Consider the following 25,774-nt stretch of genomic DNA (forward strand, 5'->3'; position numbering starts at 1 on the left):
GCTGGGAAGGTCCCGCTCCTCCCCCACCTTCTCAAGGTGCCCCTGCCTGTTTACAGCAGGTTCATAGGGCTGGCTGGGTGCCGAGCTGCCGCTTCCTCTGGAGAGCGATAGGCTGTTGCCTCCATGGGAAAGATGGCTGAGATTCTCAGAGCTGATGGATTCGTGCACCCCCTGAAATTTACAGGAGCTGGGCAGCGAAATCCTTCAGGCAGCATGTGCTTTCAGCCTTTCAGCCTGTGCTTTCCCCTTCTGTGCCACCAGCCTTTATAGCGAGAGGCAGCATGGGCGGACCCAGGAATCCTGGGCCTCTTGCCACTCGCTTGCTGTGTAATCCTGGGTCTGAGACTGCATGGCCTACAGGAGCCAGCACTGGCCTTGGAATCAGGAGAGCCTGAGTTCTAGTCCAGGGTTGGTTACTGACAAACTCTGCCCTGGTGCGAGCCATTTCTCCTCCCATCCTTTGCCTGTTTTTTAGGGGCCCTCCAGTTGCTACTGTAATTAGTAATGTAGTACGGTGCCTCTGTTTCCCCACCAGTGAAGTGGTGAGAGCAATGCTCCCCATGCGGATGTGAGCTTGACTTAGTTAACAGCTGGAAAGCACTCAAAATGTATAAGACCAGCTCCTCAGCTGGAGTAAATTAAGGGCTGATTGGAGATTTGCGCCATCAAATGCTACACGGTGACACTGCTCTTGTTCCAACCTGTGCGTCTTGTCGTCCTGCAATAATTCAGCCAAAACCTGGGGTCCAATCCTGTGGTTCCTGCTTTGTCCTCCCCAGGCAAAGCTCCCATCAGCCCATGGGAGTTGTAGCTGAGTATGGGCTGCAGGCTCGGGCATGTAGTTATGAGGTGGTGAAGTCAGGGAATTCCAAGGGAAAGGCACTGTAGTAATGAAAACTCTGCGTGTATGCATTATTGTAGAGGGTTGAATTACATGGGGATCCCAATGCTCTGCTGCTTGTATCATGCCAGCAGAGAACTGGCCAGTCAGGGCAGAGATCTGGCTAGGAGAAAGGGGTTGGCACCTAGGCACTCCCTGCTGTCAAAGTTGCTCTCTGGAGGGGGCAGACTGACGAAGTGCATGGCTTACAGGGCCCCGTGTCCCAGTACCTTAATACTGCATCACTCCTATAGAAAGATCTCAAAGCCTAGCAGTGTCAGTACCATTATCTTCGTTTTACAGATGGGGAAACTGAAGCATGGAGGTGCCATGACCTGCCCAAGGTCACCCAGAGAGGGCATAATAGAGCCTGGACTTAAACTCACATTTATTGACTCCCTCTTCCATGCTGTGATAGCATCCCGTATTGCCACAGACTTGGCAAGCGGGCTCTGGCTTTGTGTTCTTTGAAGGATCAAGAGGGGCCAGAGGCTGGTTCCCAGTGAGGGAGGTACTGGGAGTGCGTGTGGTGTGAATGATGTTCCCGTGGCTGGGACTGGTAAAGGGAACATCCCTTTCACCCCACAAACTTGCCATAGCTGTCCTGAGTCCTCACTGCTTCTGTCACTAGTACATGATGGGACTAAAAGGAGAGTCTTCTCCCTTCCCCCAGAGTTCCACTACTGGGTTTACAGTAGCCAAGTCAAACTGATAACCTGGGTATTTCTGGAGAGGAAAGAAACTCCAGGTTATTAGCAGTTCGGTGGCGTGGCCGGGGGCCTTCCCTTTGATTCCCCTGCCTTCTGGAGAAAACGGGGCATGTGCTGCTCTCTGACCAGCCAGACATGAAATGAGGCTTTGTGCTCTAAAAGCAAAGAGAGGGAGCATGGGTAAGGCACAGGCCTGGGAGGCAGAGGACCTGGCTACTCTTCTGGCTCGGTTGCTAACTGGTGTTATGACTCTGAGCAAGCCACGTTGCCTTCATGTTCCTTGGTTTCCCCATCTGTGTTGATACGGCCCTGTCACATGGGGTGGGGGTGGAGCTTAATTATGAATGTTGTTAAAAGTGCTTTGAGATTCTCCAATGGAAGGCGCGAGAGACCAGCTAGGCGTTAGCATCTGCTCTGCCATTCCTCTCCTCCCCAGCAGGGCTTTGATGTTCATTTAAAGTGCAGTCCTGGGTTGCCATGCTTGGTGTCTCCTGGGGGCTCCAGAGCACATGTGTTCAGTTAAAATTTAACGAGATACCTTTATTTCCCCCAGCCCCTTGGCTCCGCCCTTCACCCTGGGATCTGAAAGTCAAGCTGGGTTCATTTCTTCTCCTGCAACATCCCCAGTAATAAAAGCTTTTTAGACTAAATGCTGCCTCAGTGACACCCGTGTGACATCTGTTGGTTTGGGTACTGTGCAAAACCCACCCAAGACTCTTGCTGATGGACTAGGCTAGGGCAGGCTAACAGGTGTAAGTGTGTCATTGGGAGTCTGACTGTTGACATGCTGGTTTTCACTCAAGTCCCTTTCCAGGGTAGAGCCCGCCGGAGGACCAAGCAAGGGGAGGAAGGTTTCTCCTCCCTTGTTATGGAGGTGGGGATGCTTTGATGCCAACCCCTCTCCCTTCTACCAGTGGAAGCCAGGAACGACTCCAGGGAAGAGGGGTGGGGGGGGTGGGGTGGAGCAAGGAATGAGGTGCTGCAGAGCCAGCTTCACGAGAAGAAGATTGCAGTGCTCTGGGTGCGGGAGTGTGTGGGTGATCTCGAGCCGCTGTAGCCCTGCGATGCGTGGGGATCACAGAATCACTTGGCCTGTCAGTGTTCTCAAGGGCTGGGTTTTGTCTGGGGGTGTCTTTGAGTGACTATTCCCAAAAGTGAAATGGTTGAGAGAGGAGCTCCAGGGGAAGGACCAGAGAGACAGGGAGGGAGATGCTCAGGCTGCATCACACGGGCTCCGAACCTATGCCCCACTTCCCTACAGTTTCCCATCCATCCTGCCAGCAGCAGCCTGCTCCATCCCGCTCACGGCCCTGCTGTTAGACAAAACAGAGGCTGTGTCAGGAGAGCTGGGCTCCTGTCACTTCTCCAAATACCGTGCAGACAAAATAACGGGGGGAGGGCTGGAAGAGGGGGGAGCATGTCAAGAGGCAAGGTGAATGGCTGGAGAAGCTGTTTGTGTTGGCTCCGCACTGTGGGATCTCTTCGCTAGCAGTGCTGGGCAGTGCAGTTATGGGGTTGAGGGAAGGGCTCTTGACACAGAGTCCTGGCTCTTCCCCCTGGCTTGGTATGTGGGGGCGGTAAAGAGGGGAGTGTTAAGGGAGTTAACTCTGGAGGTCTTCTCTGTCCCGGGGGATCTGAACAGCCCTGCAAATCAATGGGAAGAAATTCACTGTGGAGCCAGTATGGTGCTGCTTCTCCTATCCCCCCATCCTGTGCATACCATAGGTGAATACTTTACACCCCCATTCTCCCCCCCCCCCAATTGCATCCAATACTGTACCTCTCCCATCCCCCCAGCTGGCAGTACATTGTTATGCTCAGACCTCTCCTAGGTGCAGCCCCAGGTCAGGGCGGTGGGAAGTGAAGTACGGCAGTGCCATGCCTCCTCTCCCCTGATGAGGTGGTTTGAGGGAGCATGCCCAAATATGAAGAGGGGGCCTGAACCAGAACTTTTGAGCTAAGTTTGGGGACAATTGGCTCCAAATCCAAATGTCGGTCTTTGTGTCTAACTCTAGATGGCATCTCCAGCAACACAGCTCCCCTGCCGCAGCTCAGCACTGCCTCCCTCCAGAGTGGGGTCTTTGTGCGATGGATCACACTGCGTCTCGCCTCCTGCAGCACGACCCCCTCTAGACCTTGTACGATTACTATGATGGAGAGGGACTGATACCCTTTGGGTATGGCACCTTTCGAGCCGGACCTAATCCACAGAGTCCAAGATTCCAGCTAGAGTCTGGGGTGTGGAGAGTGGTAGGTCTGAGGTGTCCCCGCTGCGAGGGTGAGCGCGCCTGGGTGAATCCTCCCACTGTGGGTCACGAGAGGAGCTTTGGTTGTAGCTGATCATACCGAGGGGAAATCCATGGCTCCCCTGGAAGTTGGGGAGAAGCCCAGACTCCCTGAGGAGGTCCTCGGTCTCAGGCAGGGAGCAGGCCCCTAATCCTTTCACTCCACCCCTTTGCTCATCGCAGATGCACTGGAGGATTAATGCGAATATAAAAGCTCCCAGCCTGTGGAGGAATTTGCCAGGGGAAAGTTTTCTGAAACAATACAAGAGCGAGGGGCCTTGCCAATGTTGTTCTGAGATGGGAAAATATTATTGCTGTTTTAATAACAGAAAAACACCAGGGCCCCTTCCAGGGGGCTGGAGGAACCAGGAGACCTCTGAGGCCAGGTCCATAGTGGGGGAGGGCTTGGCAGGGCAGCCAGGTATGATGGTGCGGTGGGGAACAGCAGCAAGGTGAGTTGGGTAGCTGGGGGAACCTTGAGCCGTGCCTGGCAACTGGTTAGCCAGTGACCACACATGTAAGGCCCAGTCCTGCCTCTGTTGAACTCGATGGAGTTTTGTTGCACCAGGTGCCCAGCATGGATGTGACTTTGGGGCTGGATTTTTCCCTGGGGGAATGGCTCGGTATCTGAGTGTGTGTAGGAGAGTGCGTGCGTCCCGTGGGTCTGCCCATTGGGCATCGGTGTTGATGCTGTGCCTCCAGCCAGTGGTTGGACAGTGGATCCCCACCCCTGTCCCAGGCGGCAGCATGGCTTGCTGTATGCGTGCATCCTGTTGATTTGCACAGCCAAGTTCCTGCTCTGGGAATCTCCTGGCCAGGAGCTGTGCCAGTCTCTGTGGCTCTTTGAAGACCTGTCAGCAACCACAGGGAGGGAAATCCTGTTGGGCTGAGGAAATTGCAGGGCTATAACTGTGCCCTTTGCAGCAAATGGAAAAGCAAATCTAAGCTGGGAGTCTAGCGCTGCTTTGAGATTCAGCACGATGTTGGGCGAGCCTGCAGCTGTTCGTCCCTGCCCCTGTCAGCAAGTGGTGCTGTGCCAAAGAGGAAGCAAAGACCCCTGCTCTGGTGGGGTTAGGTTTCAGGCACCTGCAGAACTCCGCGACTGGCGCAGAAGAGTGCGGCGTGTTGGCCAGGCTATCTGTAGTCGACGGAGCCAGCACCTGGCTCTGGGGATGCTAGGGCAGTTCGCTTTCCCTGCCCAGGCTCTATCCCTGGAAGAGAGCACATCCATCCAGGGCGCATCTGAGGAGGAGGCGGTGGCGTGGGTGGTGTAGAGAAGAAGGGGCCCGTGTGCGATCAGACGGGGCAAGCAGAAGGACTCAAGCAGTCCTTGTGAGAAGGGGAAGGATGCTGTATTGGAAGGGAGCAGAGTGTTATGTTTTCCATGCACAACACAGCAGCCGTCTGCGAGCCTTTCAGCTTGAAGCACTACTCTTCCGTCCCGCGGTACTAAAATCAGGGCTCCATGCTGCCAAGTGCTGCACAAACCCATCCCTGGCCCAGAGAACTCACAGCCTAAATAGGAAGAGGAAAGAGAAGCAACTTACCAGCAGGCCAGGGGAAAGTTGGGACTAGAAACCCAGGTTTCCTGAGTTGCTGGCTGGTGCACTACCCACTAGACCAGGTTGCCTCTCCATAAAATAACCTTTAGTTTAGGTTAAGGGAAAGACCAAAGAAGTCTCCTCAAGAGAGCACAGCGTGTGTGTCTCCTCCATAGAACATGCTGCATTAGCTCAGCACCAACATATGGTAAAGAAGTGTAAAGGTATAATGCTGAGATCTTCCTGGCTCCCTCCATCCACCACTGTGGGAAACTTCCTGGCTGAGTGACGGAAACTCCACAGCTGGCATTACACGGAGAATGGGGGGAGGGTGCATCTGGGGTGGCAAGTGGATTTGGCCTCCATTGGCTGATGTCCCTGGTTGTTCGGTACTGAGGTTGGGTAGTAAAGCATGTAACTAAGCTTTGTGTGGCTGCACTGCAGGGGTATCTGAACAGCCCTGGCTGGACCCTCGTTCTCCCCATACTTTGTGTTGCGTACTCAAGCACAGAGCGGGCGTGATCACCACGGGAGCGTTCAGCACCTACTCTGCACTGGTGTAAATGGCTGTGCGGGGGGGACGAGCACCAAGGATCAGGGCCAAGGTTGGAACTGGAAATTGTAGGGGCTCCAGCAATGGGGGAGGGGAGAGAGCCAACTGTTTTCCCACTCTGGCTGGGTCTGGGTTGAAGTTTGGCTGCAGATCTAGGGGTGGGGTGTTGAGTGATGGGATCCCTGATTCCCCAGCACAACTGGCTCTCAAACATGGGATCCAAAGAGGCTTCAGAGGCTGGGCCTGAGCTGCAGCGTTACCGACGGCTTGGTGGGTAGGATCTGCCAGCGTGCAGAGAGGGGCCAGCCATGTAGCTCTGATCCAGAGCCAGAACTCCCCCTGGGCTGGTGGTCTGAGCATGACGAGGAAGGAACCTACCAGCAACTCATCCCCCACCCCTTTCATATATGCATGTCCTGACCTCCATGGGAATGAGAAGGGAGAGCAGGGGTCTGTCTGCCTTACAGAGCAGCTGCACTAAGATCCTGGCTCAGCTCCCCGCCCTCCCCGATAATCCTCAAACGGGACTCTGTGGCAGAGGAGGCAAGAGCAGGGGAGGGCGTGGGCAGGCTGGGGCCAGGTGTTGGTGCCTAAAACCAGCTCTCCGGGAAAGGACAACAGTGCGAGGGTTGTGCCCTGGAGACATCTCTGTGGGTTTCCTTTCCTGGCACTGGGCATTGCCAGAGTGACGGGCTAGGTCTCTAATAGAGGATTTGGGGCTAATGTGCTCCATCTCTCACTTGACATGGTACCCAGAGGGCAGAACCTGTGAATGGGACTTCCCCTCTCTGCTGGGAGGGAGGTGCTGGGTGTGCGTGTGAGTGCATGTACATTGGTATCTTCCTCTTGCATCCACTTTGATTTCTTTTTAAACTAATGCTGCCTTTTGTAATTACTTGGCTGACAGCATTTGTGTTAGGGTCTGCATGGTGGTGTATTTGTGTCTGCTTATGCCTGTGCATTGGCTGTGTGTCTTTGGATTTCTGCCTGTGTGTTGGCGTTTGTGTTCTCTGTTTCTCTGGTGTGCAGTCTGGTTTTGTGGTTTGGTATGTGTAGGTAAATACTTTGCTGAGAAACACACACACACACACACACACACACACACACACACACAATGTGTGGTGGTAAGCAGCTAGCCAGGGGTATGTGTGGATGAGTGAGTGCATTGCTCTGTGTGTGGGTTGGTGTGCATGTTGGCTTTGTATAGTCGTAGGGGTGTGTGTGCGTGTGTACTGGAGGCTTGCCCAATTTGCAAGCCCCACCCAACCCTTCCCTGGCTCCGCTGCAACAGAGCTGATCCCCTGGAGGGAGGCAAGTCAGTTTCCTGCTAGGGCATCAGTGTGGGGAGATGCATACATAAGGGCACAGGTTCTGCTTTGGTTTTTCCCCTGTCTGGGATGAAAGACCCGGAGCATCTCTCCATAGGCTCAGCTGTTTTCCTACCCTCCTCATCCCTGTATCTTGGCCTCATCTGTCTGACCAGTTGTAGAATCTTCCCTGTCTTTGATTGACTGGGCCAAGAGAGGGAATCCATTGCAGCAAAAGCAACCGTTTACACAAATGAACCTAGAGCAACATGATTCTAGCTGCCAGACCCTCCTCCCAACCCTCTCCCCGAACCTCAGGGATCAGATGCTGCAGAAGCCATTAGGAGAGGGACAGGCAGGAATGGGGGGCAAAGCTGGGAAGCAGGGCTGTGTTACAGATGCCCTTGGAGTTGAAATTCTTTCCAAGACTGCCAGGCTCTCATGGGTGAGAGACGCTTCAACCCTGGTACCTGAGGCTTCTGCTTGGTGTTAATCCAACCATACTACATCAGCTGGAAGTAGAATAATAACCTCAGGGTTAGCTTTGACATCTGTCCCCAGAGGCTGCTGGGAGCCTTCCCCAAATAGAATAAAACATGGTTACAGTACTAGCAGCAGCACGCCCCGAATCTCTCCCCAGGGCCAGCACAGGGAGAGGAAGCTGCTCTGCGCTAATGACACACACATCTTGCACTCAAGGGATGTGCAGAGGACAGTGATGGTGAGTGCGTCCCAGCGCCTCCCTGAGATCCTCATCTTCTGCCCTGACATGAGTTGGGTCCACCCAAAGTTTGTTGAATTCTGTCTGAGTTTAGTGAACCCCTTTCTTCCTGAACGGTGTGGGGAGAATCGGGCAGCTGGGGTGGGAGCATAGGGCTCAGCAGAAGCAGGGGAGATGGAGGGTGGGGCTGGAGGAGTGAGATGGGTGCATGGGGGGATGTGGGAGGCTGAGCTGGCAGAAGGGCAGGGAGTCAGCCCCTCCCATGGTGGGAGGGAGATGAGGGGCTGGGAGATGGCAGGAGGAGCCTGTGGGGAGAGGCAGGTGAAGGAGGCTGGAGCACATGCCTGTGGGATGATGGTGTGACGGGTTTCCCCCTCCTCCCCCTAGGGTGCCACCTGGAACTGGGGTACCACTGAGACTGCCTGACCGACTAGCCTGGGCTCCCTCTCACACTGTGTCACTGTGACAAGTTGTTAAGCTCTCCAAGCTTGCTCTCTCACCAGCACACACACAGGTAGGGACACACCTAGCTGCAGCTTCACACAGATGCTGAGATCAGTTCTGCATGGGAAGGCTCAGCTAAAGTACCTCCCAGTTGCTAAGGCACCACCCCCACTTCTGGAGTGTAACTCAAAAATTATACTGTCTTGCGCTGCACAGGGAACTGTACAGCGTAAACTCATGAAATTTGCCCCCTCCCTCAATGTGGATGCAGATATGCAACAGCTCTCTGTCCCCAGTTAGGATTTCCCTACACTGGTTTTAGACAAAACAAAAACAAGTTTATTAACTACAAAAGATAGATCGTAAGTGATTATAAGGGATAGCAAACAGATCAAAGCAGATTACTGTAGTAAATAAACAAAATCTCAAACTGATCTTAACACACTGGATGGGTAGGATATGAATTAGCAGATTCTCACCCTGAGTGATAAACAGGCTGGCAGATTCTTAAGGCACAGGCTGCCTTGGCTCTGCATCTTGGTTTTCCAGGTTTTCATACACAGGCTAAAAATCCCTCTAGCCTGGGACTATCGCTTCCCCCAGTTCAGTCCTTGTTCCTCAGGTGTTTCCAAGTGTGTTGTAGGGAGAGTGAGGTACCATCATGATGGCATTTCCCCTTTTATAACTTCTTCCCACTTGCTGGAAAGCTCTTTTGCTGTGCCCTGGGTCAAACAGTTCCCATGGTGTAGTGCTATCCCTGAGAGGTTTCTATTGTACACAGTTCCTGGGGTAACGCTTGTGTGCATTTTCTCAATAAGCCATTAACATTGGAGGTTGTATTAGATGACCTCCTGAGGTCCCTTCCAACCCTGATATTCTATGATTGTTTGTTTGGCCTTTTTACTGTTGTACCTGAAAGGCTGCTTGTGGGTGTTTTCAACCTCCCAGCACACATACATAGCCAAACTTCATAACTTCCCTTACGACGATAGCACGTACAATCCAATGAACTATCCATGTCTAGCAGATCAAGACTTTTAGAATGATACCTTACAAGGCATACTTTGTACAAAACACATCCTGATTACATGACTGGTGAATATTGGGGTGCCAGGGTGTCACAGATGGTTTCGGAAATCTGGACACCCTTTGCTCTGGGAGTTGAAAAGTCAATTTATTTTCCCATTTTTGCCTCTCTCACACCTCTTCTCTTCTCCATCTCCCCTCTTCCTTGCTGTCCTCCTCCTGCAGCTTTGACCCCACTAAAAGCTAAAAGTCCTGAGTTGGAGCCTGCTGACCTTGCAACATCTTGCATCTGTGCACAACAGCCAGCTTAAGTGGGTGCAATGGGGCCTGGGCTGTGGTCTTTAGTTGAGCTGCGGTGGGAAGTCACAAGCATTGCTGTGGCACTGGGTCGCCTGGTTCTCCTAACCCTGTCCTGCTACACCCGTTAGCATGTGATCCAGCAGCCTGCGGGGTCTGGAGTAAGCACTGCAGGTGTCCAAGAGAACAGCCTTGAAAGGGCCTCAGTGCATGCAGACACCACAACGGCTCTGTTGGAAGCAATGCAGCTTTGTGGGCACCTTGGACCATCTCAGGGACAAGGTAGCCAGCTGGCCAGTTCACTCACTGCTGTGGCCTCCTGGGTTGGTGTCAACACACTCTCCATTCTAACCCTTCTAAATCCTTCTGCCACTTCCCCTCTCTCCACGGGACCCGTCTCTCTTGGCCTTTCCTCTTTCTTTCCAGCTGTCTCGTTGCTGCCCTGCCTCCCACCTGCCCTTGTTGGAGGGATGTGGGTTGTGGTCCCTGGACGGGGTGTCTGGCTGGGTTATAAATGGCTCTGTGTCTCTCGCAGGATTGGGTGACTTTGCCCCCCTTGGCGGGGCCAAGACGGCTTCTCCTGAGAAATAATTACACAACCCAGTGCAAATAAGCAAAGAGTCAACTGGAAATAAATGACACAGCTAAAGAAAACAAGCCGGGGGGAATGCTGGGCTCTGCAAATAAACCTCATCAAAGGGAGAAGGGGGAGACGAAGACGGGGGCTGAAAGGGGCAGGGCTAAACGAGAAGAGAATGAGGGGGCGTGGGGGAAGCTGGAGCGTCTACTTATATTGGGGCCTGGGGCACTTCTGAGGCCCACACTGGAGTGCAGGGCTCATAGTGCCTGACTGTTGTCAGGCCTGTGAGGGACATGTGGTGACTCTCAGCTGTTCCCTGGCTCCCTCCCCTCAGAGTGCTCCAGCATGGAGGCATACCATGGCCTCTGATGGGACATAAGGTGCAGTAACCCCCCAAACATCTGCCAGTCCTCCAGAGCCAGCACTGAGTCCTGAGCCAGTGTGCTAAGGGCTGGGGTGTCACCCCCTTGGCTCTCACCCCAGGGAGAGTCTGTTGCAGTCTGTGCGGGCAGGACAGGGCCGTAACCCACGTTGGGCTGGCAGGCTGCGGCGATCCCATTGATGTGTAGCCTGTTTGAATGGCCATCTCCCCATTATATTCTAATCGTTGTCTGACAGGCACAGGCAGGGGGTCGCCCTACCTTATAGGGTCTGGCAAAGAAGCATGAAATATCAGCCCTTTTACTGGAATTAAAACGTGGAAGTTATAAAACCCGTACCAGATATGTGGTGGAGAGGTGCCATTACTGGGGGGCGCTCTTAGGGAGTGGGAATGTTAATGGGAAGAGTTGGAGTGGGTGGAGGGAGACGGGGGAGCACTGCTAGTTCTCCCCCCCCTGCCCCCCGCTACCCAGCCTGGAGGCGCTCATTCACCAAAGGATGCAGCCAGTGTGGAGATTTGGGCATTGGGGTGGGATTGGCAGGGGAGAGCTTCGGGGACAGGGCTCCAGTCCACCACTCTCCCCAGCTTAGACTGCACCAGCAATGGGAATGAACCTTCGTGTGGTCCCAGGGCAGCAGACTCCTCACTTGTTTCTCTGTAGTTGGCCACCAGAGGCAGAGAAGGTAGTTAGGTCTGATCAAGATGCATGCACTGTTCCATCTCGTTGGCTTCAGGGCTATGGCAGCGGGCGTTGATTGATGTCCGTGGCTCGCACCTGCCCAGTGACTCAGTGGGTTTTACAGCCCCTCTGATGGTGTGGAGGAGCACTGAATGGTTTTCCAGTCACGCCCCAGTGGTAACTACCCTTTTAAACACCTGGGGGCATTGCACATTATTTCCCCCTTTCCCTACAAACTACCCCGAAGCCCTTATGTTGCATGCTCCATTGATGGGCTGCAGAAGATTCATCTAAAAATAACACAAGGTGCGGTTGAGTTATAGGGACCCTTCAAAAGCAGCTGAAAGCCATAAAATTCCCTAACTTAAAACAGACAAAGCCAGGCTAAATCCCTCCAAATTTGGTTATAGACGAGCAGGCATTGCTCGTGGACTAATATTCATTACTCTTTCCCCCTCATGCATCTTTAAGCACCTAACTCCCATTGGAATAGATAACTCTCAGAAGAAGGGCCAAGGAGCCCTGACCCAGCCATGTTCTAAACCTCCTGACAATGAGGATTAGAATGGAAGTTTTGTGTCAGCAACACAAACAACCTTACTGCTTGTAATTAACACCAAGCCGGTTTCCTTGATTCCAGCCCCTAGCGTCCCTCGGAGCCGAATGACTGGCAGTATGGGTCACTCCACATCATGAATTAGGCATGTGGAGCTGCATTCTCAAACCTCAGAGCACTTGGTGTGTGTAGATAAGCAGAGCAACTGGGGTGTGTTGGTGGGTAGCTGTGCACAGAATTAGTTGTACGTGAGGCTGTTTAAGAGGAGTGAAAATATTTGTGGGTATCATCACCCTGCCAGCGTGGGTATTTCTGCCCAAACAAGCCAGCAGACTGGAGTGGTACATGGCCCACGATGCTGATCTCTAGTTTTCTGGAGCCACACCATTAGAACTCCACTGATTTCGAAGGAGTTCTCCCTGGTCTGCACCAGAGTGAACTGAGAGCCCTGGCTGGGATGATTTAACTGGGAATTGGTCCTGCTTCGAGCAGGGGGTTGGACTAGATGACCTTCTGGGGTCCCTTCCAACCCTGATATTCTATGATTCTATGAGATCAGAATCTGGGCCCAGGTTGCTAGTCAGAGCCCCAGTGTGCAGAGTTAGGCCATGCAAATGGTAAATAATGAGACAGAGAAATTAACCAAACACACTCAAAGCTTTGAGGTCCCATCTGGTGAAGAAGTTCAGGCCAGTTTTGATTGTATTTTACCTACTTTGCCTCTCCCGGCTAGCACCATATTCTCCCTCCTCTTTCCTTCCCCATCCTTGCTTGCTCTAATTGATGCCCTGTTTCACTCCTGATTCAGATCAGAGATCCTGCTACAGCAGGGAAAATAATCTCGCTGGGAAATCATTGAACTTGGAAGTGGGGTGGGAAAGGGCAGCTGTTCTCAGAGTTGCACAAAACCACAACAGGGGAGAGGCAGAGCCACCTGGGGACTTCAGGGTAAGAGACCGTGGCACTGGATCTGGGCAGTAGTTGGGTGTAAATTTAATATTCAGTTGGTGGAATCCTAAGTTGTCAGGGCTGCTTAGAAAATAGACATTGAGTGCAGGAAACAATGGAGCTTTATCCTCCTGGGTTTCCTCGTGTCCATCTCAATGATCATTACTGTGGAAAATCCTAGTTTCTCCTCCTGATCCAATAGTTCCAGCTGCCCCAGGGGAAACAGGCGACCAGGATCCCAAGCAAAGGCAGGGGAGGGAGCTGCCTCTGGCCTAGTGTCCTTGTCAGCCAGCATCAGTGGAACAACCCCAGGACTTGATGACAAATTACCCCCGTCTCCCCTCGCCATGCTGGGAGCTCGGTGTCACTGCGGTGAATTACGGCCTCCTGCGCTCAGGGCAGGGTCTCAGTACCGGGCAGACAGTCCCCCTCGGGGGCCTGCCTGGGAGTTGTCCGCTCCAGACTCCTATTTTACCATCACTATGCAGTGGAACTAATGCTTTACAGGGCTGCCCTGAACCTGGCTGGTGCTCACTGCACACTGAGACCCCGAATTACCTTATTTCTCCCCCGCCGGCCTCTGCCCACTAATGCTGTGACTGTACTAGGCTTTCATGCTGAACATTTCTCTTGGGCTGCTTTGGTTGGGGGGTGGCAGCAGTGGGGGGAGGCCCTAGTGTAGACAAAAAGCTAGTTTAACCACCTTGCTGTCCTGCCCTCTTTACAGTAAGCTTAGCTGATATGGTGATTACAATGCCTCCTGCACCCTGTCTACACTAGTGCTCTGCTCCCACTCCTGGGAGCAGCAGTGGGCCCTGCGTTGTCACCCTCTTCCTGAAGCCAGAAGAGGTGATGGGAGGGTCGCTCTGATTTCCCCACCCAGCAAGTGGTGAAGTGTTTGATCCAGGAGAGGAGGTGCTTGGCTTTGCTAAGGGAGGACAGCTGGGTGCAGGGCCAGACATAAGTCCATCAGTGCTTTGAGATCCCATGGCAAACGCCATGCAAGGCTGGTACGCTGGCAAAAGAGCCTTGAGCAGTCCTGATTCAGCTGCGTTTTTCTCAGCGCTACAAGGTGCTGGTTCCACATGCACTCACCGTTATCCTGGAGGGTTTCCTCTCCTTTGAGTCACTGGGAGCCATAGGACAGACCCCGCCACTGTCACCCTGGAACCTGAGAAATGGCAGCCTCTCAGGGTACGGGTTATGAGGATGGGGCATCCAGCTGACAGCCCTGCTGGGCATGTATCGTTTTTTATTATGGCTGAGAACGGCCAAGCTCGCTTCAGGGACAACCAGCACAGGTCCTGGATGCAAATGGGCCAGTTTATCGATCCACCTCCCTCTCTAAGGCACCCTGCCCACATCTCCAAGCCATACACAAAGGAGCCATTCATGCTTCCCTTTGACATCAGAGTGGGTGAGGGGGATTAACAAACTGGAGGTGGATTTGGCGAAGTCCTGGTTTCACAGCCCTTCTCCGCTCCCCTCTCCTTTATCCAGGAGGATTTTTAATGGCTGAGCGCCCTGAGAAGGGGGTGTGTGTGTGTGTATCAGTTACACAGCTGGGGATAAAGGGCTTAGTGGTCAGTTTATACAGAATTATTACTGCGGGGGACAGCACCGTTAAACAAGAAGGAACCATCTTTAAAACGCTGCTGATGCCTGGAGAATGCCGAAACTCTCCTCTTTGGAGGCACTTCTGCTGGGAAAGCTGATATTTTCACTCCTGTTCTTCCCTCTTCATTGCCCAGAACGGGGATCTTTGTTTCTTTAGGGTTAACCTGCTCCTGCTGCTTATTCCCCAGGCCAATGTCATCATCCACTGCTGGTGACAACACAGCTTGTTGCTGTGGAGACGTCACAGCTGGAGGTTGCTCCAGTTGCTCAATGAACTTCTGAGGCGCAAAGCTCACATAGGTTAGAGATGAAGAAATCCTGTCTTATGGCCTCACCTGATGGAATCATGTGATATGGGGCTCTCGTTTTAAAATTAAGTTAAGCTCCTAGCCTCCAGGTATGGAGAAAAGCTTGCAAATGCCAACCTTAAATGCTCAAACACCAGAAGGCAAATGAAAGGTCCCACTGCTTCATTCCAGGTATAATTCACCCCTATGCTGATTGTCTAAACAATGCGTATGCATCTCTTTAATTCCTAAAATAGGTGTAAGTGATGCCTAGGCCTCAGAGGGAATTTCACCCTCAGTGCACTGGCTGGGTGATATGCAGAGAAGGAGGCAGGGCATGAAGTGAATGAGACAGGGTCCTGTGGCTCATGGCCTTATCTTTGTATTTGCTATTGCCACAGGATAAATATGGAGCAAATCTGAAGTTACCTTAATGTGAGCATATATGGGCCCTCAGGGGCTACGCTGGGTGACTCAGGGTTGTGTAGTGAATGCGCCAGTCAATAGCTGCCTCATTCACTACACTGTGCAACCTGTGTAGTGAATGCGGCAGGGGCCCTGGGGAAAAAATAGTATGAGATTGTGTAGTTGAAGACTTTCTTGTAATGCATACGTACAAAGGGCAAAGCTAAGGTTGCATATAGACAACCTGAATTCTGGCATTTCTTGACTTCTTGCGTGATTCACTTTGCAACTTTAATGTTCTTTTAAAACAGCTGTCGGCATGGAATTTAGATTGGACTGGATGAGATAGATAACAGCAGAGGTCAGGCTAGCTTTAGTCCTTGTCCAAAGCTAGCGCTGGCTATGTGAAAGGAGAAAAATCAAGAAGAGACTTGGGTACTGGATCTCAGGTTAACGGGGACCTTTAATTGATGCCCTTAGATGTGGTATTAAAAGAAAGAATTGGGGATTTGCTGAACACGTCTAGGTTGGCTGGAAGCCTCCAGAGAACTGATGCACTACTGCCAATGGCTGTCACTCCCCAGGAAAATCCTCTACTGATAACTGTGGTTCTCAGTCATGGATCCTCCCCAACTCCCCCGTCAGCTGGTGGTGAACTAGTGTGGATGGGACTGAACCATTGCCAACGTGGTCACAGAGAGTGTGGGGGAGCCTGGATGGGCTCTTCTGAACCTCTCTCTGCTCCGGTTGCTCTAAACTCCTGTGTGGGAATTCGGGGAGGCCTTTTGCTGGGCATTATGACCTCAGAGACTCTTAATGTGAAGTTCTTCCTCAGATAGAACAGCCCTGCCGGCTCCCTTCCCAAGGTGCTGGCGCAGGAAGGTGGCCAGAAGCTGCTCCTGTGTGCCTGTGTCCTGAGCTGACCAGGAATAACTGAGGATCAAGGAGAGAGTGGCTGGAAACTAGCACCTCTGTCTCCTGAGCCCGGGGCCTGGTGCCAAGATCCTGCTCTCTCAGTTTATCTAATTGTAAATGTACGCACCACACGGCGGAGACAAGCCTCCGATAAGTCTCCCTGCCCCCACCCCGAGCTGTGATTCTGTGAAGGTCACTTGGCGTCACAATCTGCACCCGTTTCTTCACCTCCCCCCCCGTTCAGAACAGGTGTGCCGCCATAACACACGTGCTCTTCAGCTGCCAGGACCTGTCCCTCCAATCCCCTTCCCTCAGTGGGGTGCACTTGGTGGCAGAAGAATGACAGGAAAACTCCAGGGAGCAGGACATGGTCTGTCCCAGGCAGTATCAGCGTGGCATAGTGGTGATGCCAACTGAGCTTTCCTTTGACGTGCTACATGTCAGTCTTGCCCTGCCTTCTCTGACTCCTCTACTCAACCTCTCCCTGTTCTCTCCAGCTCCTCTTCCCCCTTCCTTCTCCCAGCTCCCCACATCCGCTTCTTACCCATCATTCCTTCCCACCCTGACCCTTATTCCAAAGGATGGAGTGTACAGAGACCGTAAGCCACGTATTCACAGTGAGTCCACCCGGTCCGTGTAACACCCATCGTGCCGAACGCAGCCTGTTCCCCTTCCTGTGTCCTGGAGGGAATAAGGACTAGCAGAAGACTGGAAAATCGCCATCTGAGTGTGGATTCCCTCAGAGGTACTGCCAGCTTGCTGTAAAGCCACTGGGCCAAAGGAGCAGAACGAGAGGAAGGGTGGGGTCAGGAGTAAGACCTTCAATCTCCTGGGAGCACCCCTGCTCCATTCCCATTCATTGGTTACTTCTGTGCTTCAGGTTCCTGCACAGTTTCTTGTGTACAGCTGGCGTTCTGAATGCCCTCTAGCCGGTGTCCCAGTTGCTGTACTTCTTGGTACAGGAAATGCCTGGTCAACTAGGACCCTTAATGGGAAGCTGGCTGGGTCTGTCTTTGGCAAGTGGCTCGTTTGTGGCAAACCTCAAGCCTCTGTCTTTCCTTCCGCAGTCCCAATTCCTGGGTTGTTATAATACACCACAGGCTCCAGATGCCTAATCTCTAGGATGCTGGTTTTTTCACTCATTATGCAAAAGGAATGCACTGGGGAGCCCATGCCAGGCAGCAAGGCAGAACAGAACACAGCAGGGCCTTCTCCCTCCACTCCATCCCCCAGCTGCTCCAAGGGGGGCACAAGAATGCCCCATTGGGACTGTGCTGAGCTCTAGCTGGGCACAGGAGCATTCGCTTTTATTGTGTTGTAGTTTTGTGTGAGCAAGGATCTGTTCAGTGAACATGTCTGCATATACGCAGAGAGGTTCTCCATCTAATCTGTCTTTAAACGGAGCTCAGGCATGTCTCATCCGATCCCCAACTTGTATGTTAGTTACTTCCCTTGACTGGCACACGCATGGTAGTGCCATGGCAACAGAAGATGCCTTGCCTGTGTCTAAGGAGGTGGCAGATACTGGGGGGTGGTGTGGTGTTATCCTGACCTGGAGGGCGAGGGACTGAGGAGTAATTCCTCCCAGGAGGAGTCAGGGCCGGGGGCACATTCGTAGGGCGTGCCAGTGCTCTGGGTCACTATGAGGTGCTGCAAGGGGCAGGATTTATGGCCCTGGTAAGGTTAATACGTAAGTGTGCACAGCACAGATGCCCTGCATGTGTAGCTGGGAGGTGTGTGTGTGGGGTTGTGAGTGAATTGTATTCTCTTGCCTGGCGTATGGGAGCAGCGTGGGGCTGGCAGCAGCGGGCACGTGGGTTTATACTGAGTGGGCAATTCCTTTCTCCATTCCTCCCGCCCCAGGCAGCCCATTACCCCTCTCTCGATGCATTTTCATCTTCTCCCCCTCGCAATGGTCTCCTCACACTCCTGGCCTGCAGAGCCTCTTCCCAGCAGCCCCTGGGGTTGTCCTGTGGTCTGGGCTGTCTGCGGAGGGGAGTTTAATTGCTGATGCACTGACAGACTCTTTACAGGACATTTATCTTCAGGGCTTTTATCAGCAGTAAATTTCCCTCCTGTCCTCACTCCCGGCTGACGATGGCTCCGTCCAGCTCCTCCCGCTAAGTGCAGTGAGCACTCCCAGCTGCACCGAGGGCCTGGTGCTCTGGGCTGGGTGTGAAACTAACAAAGGGTGAACCCCAAAGGGTCGGGAGAACCCCCAAGGGCAGGGCCTTATGTGAAATTCTTAGGGCTGCAAACAGGCTGGCCATGCCTTTGACATGGCTTTCTACTGATCCCAGTCCTGGCAGGAGCTGGACCCAAATGGCTCAAGTTGGAGTTTTGGGGTCGAGGCTCAGATCCAACTCGGTTCACCTATCCCAGTCAGGGATGCCCTGGCAAGAGAAGACATCTGGGTCTCTAGCTGCAGTGCAGCAATGACCAATGGCAGCAGCATAAAGAGACCTTAAAGTGGGCAGAAACAGCCCTGGAAACGGAGTAGAGCTGGGGGGGGGCAGTCTACACTGGCCCCCTCCCAGCCTCCAGCACAGGTGGCAAATTGGGGGCATGCCAAGGGTATGGCCTGAATGCATTACACTACGTCTGTTCTCTACTATTTAGGGCACACAGTGGGCCAGGGGAAACAGAGAGTAAGTTAGAGCAGCTCTGAGGCTGTCGTACTTGGCTATAATGGAGCTTCCCGGGGGTAAGTGAGCCAGGCATGATTGTTCTGGTTTTGCAGACAGGTTAGAGTTGGGGATCTGCGCTGTGTCCCCGCCTTCCCTGCCCTCATGTGCTGTGACATCACAAGTAGATTCTCCTTGTTCTCTGCCTTCAGATCTTTTGGCTGCTAACCGCTCAAAGCTGTTCCTCGGCCACCGGGGCTTCCCAGACTTCCGCTCCCTGTATCTGGACGAATACCGCGACCGGCTCTTCGTCGGGGGAAAAGATACACTCTACTCTCTGTGGCTGGATCAGCCTGGCATGGACGCCAAGGAGGTAACACTCAATCTCTCCGCACCTATGTGGGTGAGCAGGGCAGCGTCATTCCACACAGCACACATGATGCATGTGTGCGCAGGGCTGGGCTGGTGTGGACGGGCCAGGCGCGGTGGCCAAAGACTGGGCCAGGGATCGGGACTGAGGTGCACTGGCAGAGCTGTGGGGAGGCTAGAACTGGAATAGGATGGGGCGGGCAGGTCAGGAGTAGTGCCAGGGATCTTCCAGGAGCACTGGACCCCAGGCAGAGCTCATTAAAGAGGGGCCGGAAACATCGCACCTAATGGAATTTGGGGGCACGTATGGGAAAGCGTGCAGCCTGCAGGGGGCTGGCCTGCAATGAACTGTAATCAGCAGCATGGAAGCACAGGCTGGCGATCAATGGAACCCTTAGGACGAATTAGCCCATTCGATGACAGAGCCAAAGGTAAAATCCGTGCAGGTGGGGACGGAAAACAAGAAAGTGGGGACATTGGGGCAGGCAATTCTGAGATGCCATGGCGAAATCCTGGCCCCAGTGAAGCCAATGGAAGCTTTGCCCTTGAGTTCAGTGGGCCCAGGATTTCAGTCTGCGCTGGAGGCACAGCAGGATGGTGGCTGGTTGCCCCATTTTGTGCCTGGGTTTTGATGGCTATCCAGGGGGTCTCCTGCCCACATGAGCATCCCCTGTCTCCTGTCACTGCTCCCATTGGTTTAGGTTGGGTCCAGTAGTTGTTTAGGGCTGTGGTTTTTCAAAGCGCTCAGCCTTGGCCTAGCTTGGCTCTTGTCGGATTCCATGGTAAAACTCTTTGATGTCAGTGTGAGCAGAGTTAGGTTACTTTGAAAAACCCACCCTCAATGCACAGTGATGCGCCAGTTCTTCCCAAATGCTCCCTTTGCTACCGAGTGCGTGCCCTGCCTCCCACGCTGCAGATTTCCCTACGCTAAGGGGGGGCCCCCAACTCCAGTCTCTGAAATTCCCCAGACTTTACAGTGTGGGCTCATTGCTTTTAATGCACAACGGATCCCTCTCCCATATGGCTCTGTGGCACTGCTTCCCCTGATGCTCTGTCCCTACTGAGCTTTGACTGGCATGTTGGCTTAGATCCCCACATAGCCCGCTGAGTGTAAGCTGGATCAAAGGGTCTTTCAGCTGTTCTCCCCAGGTTCCCCCCCAGAGGGGAGCAGGGGGCTTGTGCCCCAGCCCAGTCCCGTCTCTTCCCCTGGATTAGATCCTTGGACCATAACCACACTATATGCCTCCCCCTTCTGTCCCCAAACCCCCTCTTGAAGACCTGCTGACAGGAGTGTGGTGAGGCCTATCAGCCAGCGTGCTCTCCTCTGGATGGGGAGACCGGAGAAAACCTCCTCATCAGTCAGCGTAGGAGTTCCCCTCCCCACTCCTGTAAGAAACAGAGCGAGAGGGAGGGTCCCCAAGGGAAGTCAGTGTAATTGGATCTCATTTCCTCCTCTTCCTGTGAGCCCAGGGCCTGACACAGATTGAATTATGAGCCATAGGCGTCTGACATTGGCAACCCAGCTACGTCCACTCTTTTCAACCACGTTATGAGAATAAATAAATAGACGCTACCTTATCGCAGTGACTCCCTCGCAGCTAAGTGGGCTGAAGGCATTTTTGGACGGAAGCAGGATTGTTTTAACAGCCCAGGGGCCGAGGTCTCTGCTAATAGACATAAAATAACGTTGTTAACTGAGACTTCTGCTCCCACCCTCTCTGTGCCCCACCGGGCTCTCACCTGATGAGTTCTGATCCGTCCCTCTCTCAGCCGATGAGCAGATGAGGTCCTTATTTACTGCCTTCTGTATCTATATCTCCACCGTAGGGGGACGTATTGCTCTCTCCTTTTCATGCATATGGCTCTGCACCTCCAGATCCAGGCCAGGCATGGAGGCTAATGTGACACAGTGCAGAGAGACAGGCTATTCCAGCCCTTTTAGACGCCAGGGGTGCTGCCAGTTTCACAAGAGAGACTGTTCTCATGAGATTTCCAGCCCCTGTCTGCAGACCAAAGAGCTGGGATAGTGGGTGGATAATCAGCTGAGCCTTTGGGTGTATGATCCAAATTGAACCCTTCCCTAGGGACTGACGAGAGCTGGTGCCCAGTTGGGAAGTTTGGCTCCTGATTGGATCCGTGTATGAACTGCCCTGGAGTCCAGGGATGCTTGGTTTTGGAGGTTCTGTTACAGCTCGCTCTAGGGAGAGATCTGAACTGGGTAGCGGAGGTCCAGATTTGGGGTCTGGACTTCTCCGCAGCCAACAAGGAGTCAAGCAGGCCTGGCGTTACAATCAATGCTGACCCCTGGCGTACTCCTCTGTCTACAGAGTGCTGATGCAACCAGTTGGCTTGATGACCGCTCTCGCTGTGGTCATCAGGCATAACTGAGCCAATTCTCCTCTGTCTCCTAGGGGCACAGAAGGAGGCCAGTGTGGGGGCAGAACCCCCCGAACCTGACTTTTGGGGCATGGGGGTGGGTAGTGCCATCCTCCTCGGTACAGACTGAGGTCCGTCAGCAGAGCAGTATGCTGGGGCAGGGAGATCAGTGAGTAAGCATGGAGCGAATCCCTCCTTCGCCCCAGAGGAAGATGACGCACATGGGTAAGAGATGGAGCCTGTTGACGGGACAATCTGATCGGAAGCCCATGGAGACAGAGACCCATCAGTGCAGTGCTTGCTAGTGTAATCTTCAGGCTGGTGTCCGTTTGTGATGCAGCCTGAGGCTGGGGTTGCCAGGCCCTTGTCCAGAGGCTAAGCACATGCCTGGTCCACAGAGTGCCTGGTCATTGCTGATCCAGGTATCGGGATCCTCCAGCTCCTTCCAAAGCTGGTCTACTCCAAACTAGTGCCACGGAATGACACCACAGGCAGGCAGCGGGGAAGGAGAGGCAGTGCTTTGCATTTCAGGGGCTCAGAGGGGCAGTTTGAAGGGGAGAAGTTGGTGGCAGCAATGCAATCGCTGTGCCAGGGAGAAACCCCACCCCTGCCAGGTGCTGTGCGCGTTCCTGCAAGGAGACCCGGGAGTCTGGATTCCCTGCCAGGCAGGGCTAACTCCCCTCTACTGTGCTCGAGCTCATCTGCCACATAGAATCACATGGCAGGCCATCAGCCCAATCTGGACACCCCTCTGCTCCCGAGGGCTGCGTCTGAATCCCTGAGCCCACGGGAAATGGCAGGGTGGGTAGGGAAGATGGCTCGGACTAGAGACCGGCAGAGAGATCGAGGCCCTTAGCCCCACATTGAAAGGTGTTGTGTCTTGGCCTGGTAACTGGGCCCCCAATTCCCACTTCCCCTGGGGCGCATGGGCTTCTCCTGACCCAACAGCTTTCCTTGCCTCTCCTACAGCAGGGCTGTTAGCACAGGGGATTCCTGCCTGAGGACAGTGACCGCAGCCGCTCGGAAACCCTGTCAGGCCAAGCTGAGAGCTGGAGCGGCCCCCACAGCCCTGCCTCGCTGACTGTGCAGCAGAGAAGGGAAATTCAGTGTCTCTGTAATGACACCGAGAAAAGGTCAAGGGCTTGTGTCCCCTGCCTGCCCTCTATCTGAGCGGTGGAGGCGCCCACGAGGGTGCCAGCAGGCCTGGCAGGGGGAGGATGCACTCTTGCACACAGTCTGCCTCACCCATCAGGCACCCACCTCGTCACACACACATGCCCTCTCTCTAGCTCACCAGTACGTGCACCTCAGTACACACGCAGACCCTGCAAGGAAAGACATGCCACCCCGTACCCATGCTGACACGCTCCCACCATGCACAAAGCCTCCGTTCAGACGCATCCAGCCCTTTGCCGCAGGTGCAGGGTTCTGGTACAAACACACAGGCGGGGGCACTCGGAGCACACGAGAGATTCATACAGTCACCCCTCACCTTAAGATGCTCACGCTTCATGCCCACGCCCCGCTCACACCCCCCCACCCCCCGCAAACCTATGTTTCAGAGACACTGACACTTTCCTGTGGTTCAGACTGGCCCTTTCTGGGATGGCAGTAAGGCACAGTGGTTAGCACTGAGACTGGGGAGCTAGGACTCCTGGGTTCTATGCCCAGATCTGTCACTGACTTGCTGTGGGGCTTTTGGCACATGTGTAAAACAGGAGCAGTGGTGCCCTACTTTGGATAACAAGCTCGGTGTAAATGGAGAGTGTTGCTGTTATTACGGCAGTGAATTGTTCTACTGAAGCTCCAAACCAGGCTAATATTCCAGGTAGTTTAATTATCCCTTAGCATTCTGTGGGCAGGACACTCAACTGGGCCTTGAAAAACCTGGCACTGTTCCACTGGGGGACCTGGGATGAGTCACAGCCCCACCTCGTGCCTCAGTTTCCCCACATGTCGACAGGGGAGTAATGAAACTGACTCATCTTTGTAAATCGGTCTTTCCATTTTTTGAGCCCAAGAGATGAAACACACCATGTAAGAGGCTCTCTAAGTGGCTCAGCCTTCTCAGTTCAGCTGGTGTCTTTGCCAGCTGTAACTTTGGCTTTATTTGGACAAATAGCAAAAGATAAACCATGCTGTGTGTCTCTAGCTCTAGACCTGTGGCTGTGAGGGGGTGAGACCTCCCCCGGGGAGATGGGAAGATCAGCAGGGACTCTCATCTTTTTTAAGAACAAGTCTCTTGTTTATCCAGATTCCTCTGCCAAGCAGCATCAGTGAGGTTACTGTAAGAGACACTTTCAAAGCCCTCAGTGGCTAGGATAACTATCTGCTAGAGTTACAGACAAAGAGTGATTCTAGTTACACCAGTGTAAATCTGGGGTCCTTCCACTGAAGCCAGGCTTACACTTGTGGAAGTGAAAGCAAATTCTGACCAAAAATTGGGGAAGAGGGGGCTGGGATCCCAAAATTAGACTAGCGGGGGGGGGGGCTGCAGGTCGGGATTAGGGTGCACTGGGGAGGGAACCCTGCCCACCCTCTGCCTGTGTTACTCCCACCTGCAGCCCACTCTATTAATGCTTAACGATTACGAGCAGTGAGACACTTCCATCGGCTGTCAGGGAAGATTAAGATGTGAAGAGCTTTTGTGTCCAGATACGCTGCCCCAATCCAGAAATCAGAGCCATCTGAAGGAGGCTGAATGCCCTGACGTCCTAACATCCCTGATTCTTCTAGGGCGACCGCTTAGAGGAAGTGGATTCCCAAGGGGCACTGCCCCCCAAAACTTCCCCTCATCCCAGTTCCCTCAGTCCCCCCCTTGCTTGTGTCCCCAGAGTGACTTGGCCTCAGGTTCCTGTCTTCTGTTTCAGATTTCCTGGCCGCCTCTCCCTGGACAGAAGGAGGAGTGTTTTCAGAAGGGAAAGGACCCAACGGTAAGTTGCTCTGCTCCTCCTAAAATCTCCTGATGGAGTCGCTCTGGATTTCACCTTGGCTGCGCTGACTTATTTTTCCACGCGCTTCTAGCTGTCAAAGAAGGCGATAAAGGGGTTATTTATGCCTCTCCCTCGGCCCCCTTCTTCCATAACATTCCATCCCTGGAAACGGGAGGGAGTGTTATGTCCTGTTCTGGGCCCTTTTCCTGCATCCTTGGCTTCCCAGCTGACAAGGCCCATGTCCTGAGTGGGCCCCAGCAGATCTCGGCTCCTGTTTGGCCCCTTCAGCTCTGCCTGGTCACTAAACAATGATTGGGCCGCCCTAGCAGGATTCTCCTTGTGTGTGATAGCCCTTCTTGTCCTTCCTGAGCAGCTACTGCTTCTGGGGCGGAGTCCATCTGTTATGTGTCTGACTGCAGACTATAACAAGCAGTTGACGACTAGGCCTTGTCCTGGGTTTGTGAAGTTGAAGAGGTGGTGTCTGTTTCTATATTCAGGGCTGTGGTTCCCCTTCCCATCGGTAGGGGACGTGTCTGGGGGATAGTGCATAGAACCTGGATGGTGTAGTCACAGCTCACCCTGTGTGACCTCGGACAAGTCACTTTTCCTTTCTGGGCTCACATCTAGGTTCTTATATGGCCCCTGTCACTGTCACATCTGGGCTCTTCACCAACATTAATGGATTGATCCTCACAAAGCCCCTTTGAGGCAGGAAAAGATTATTATCCCCATGTTACAGATGGGGAAACGGAGGCACAGAGAGACTAAGTGACTGGCTCAGGGTCATACAAGGAGCCTGGAACTGAACTCAGATCTCCCGAATCCCAGTCCAGGGCTTTAACTACAGAGCTGGCAGCAGAACAGTTTGGAACTGTGTACATGGAAAGCAGTTTGCTTAGTGTGAATGCAGAGCAGAAGCCAGTCTTTGGATGTGTCTACACTGCAGTCGGGAGATCTGATTGCAGCCTGTGTAAATATACCTGAGCTAGCTTTGAGCTCACACATGCTGCAGTCACACTTCCTGAATACAGTGTGGGCACACCGTTTAAACTGTTAGCTTTCTTCACCGTCCATACATGCATTACACACTGCAATATCCCATAGCATGAGCTGGGGCATTCTCAGCTGTGGGTAGTTTTGGTGTCTCCCCACCAGAACAGCTGTGCATGAGATGGTGAGTGGTCTTGGCTGGGGAGATGGGGGCAGGGTGTGGTACTGAACCAGCACAGGGAGTGGACTAAATCTCCTCTCACCTGCTGAACCCTGAGGAGTGATGTGCATCGCATGCTTAAATCTTGATCCAAAGGCCATTGAGGTCAATAGGAGCCTTTCCATTGGC

At 53.3% G+C, this 25,774-nt stretch overlaps 1 protein-coding gene across 4 annotated transcripts in view; it reads left to right on the top strand.

Annotated features, from left to right (window-relative positions):
• SEMA3G (semaphorin 3G) overlaps window positions 1-25,774 on the top strand; it is a 70,984-nt gene that overhangs the window by 12,369 nt on the left and 32,841 nt on the right. For all 4 annotated transcript variants that reach the window (XM_043551679.1, XM_043551678.1, XM_037905070.2 and 1 more), the window contains exons 2-3: window positions 18,970-19,130; window positions 24,373-24,435. In XM_043551679.1, the coding sequence (XP_043407614.1) occupies window positions 19,116-19,130; window positions 24,373-24,435 (78 nt within the window). In that variant the 5' untranslated portion in view covers window positions 18,970-19,115. The remainder of the gene's footprint in view (window positions 1-18,969; window positions 19,131-24,372; window positions 24,436-25,774) is intronic.

Source organism: Chelonia mydas, chromosome 7 (genome assembly GCF_015237465.2).
Source record: "Chelonia mydas isolate rCheMyd1 chromosome 7, rCheMyd1.pri.v2, whole genome shotgun sequence".
NCBI lineage: Eukaryota > Metazoa > Chordata > Testudines > Cheloniidae > Chelonia > Chelonia mydas.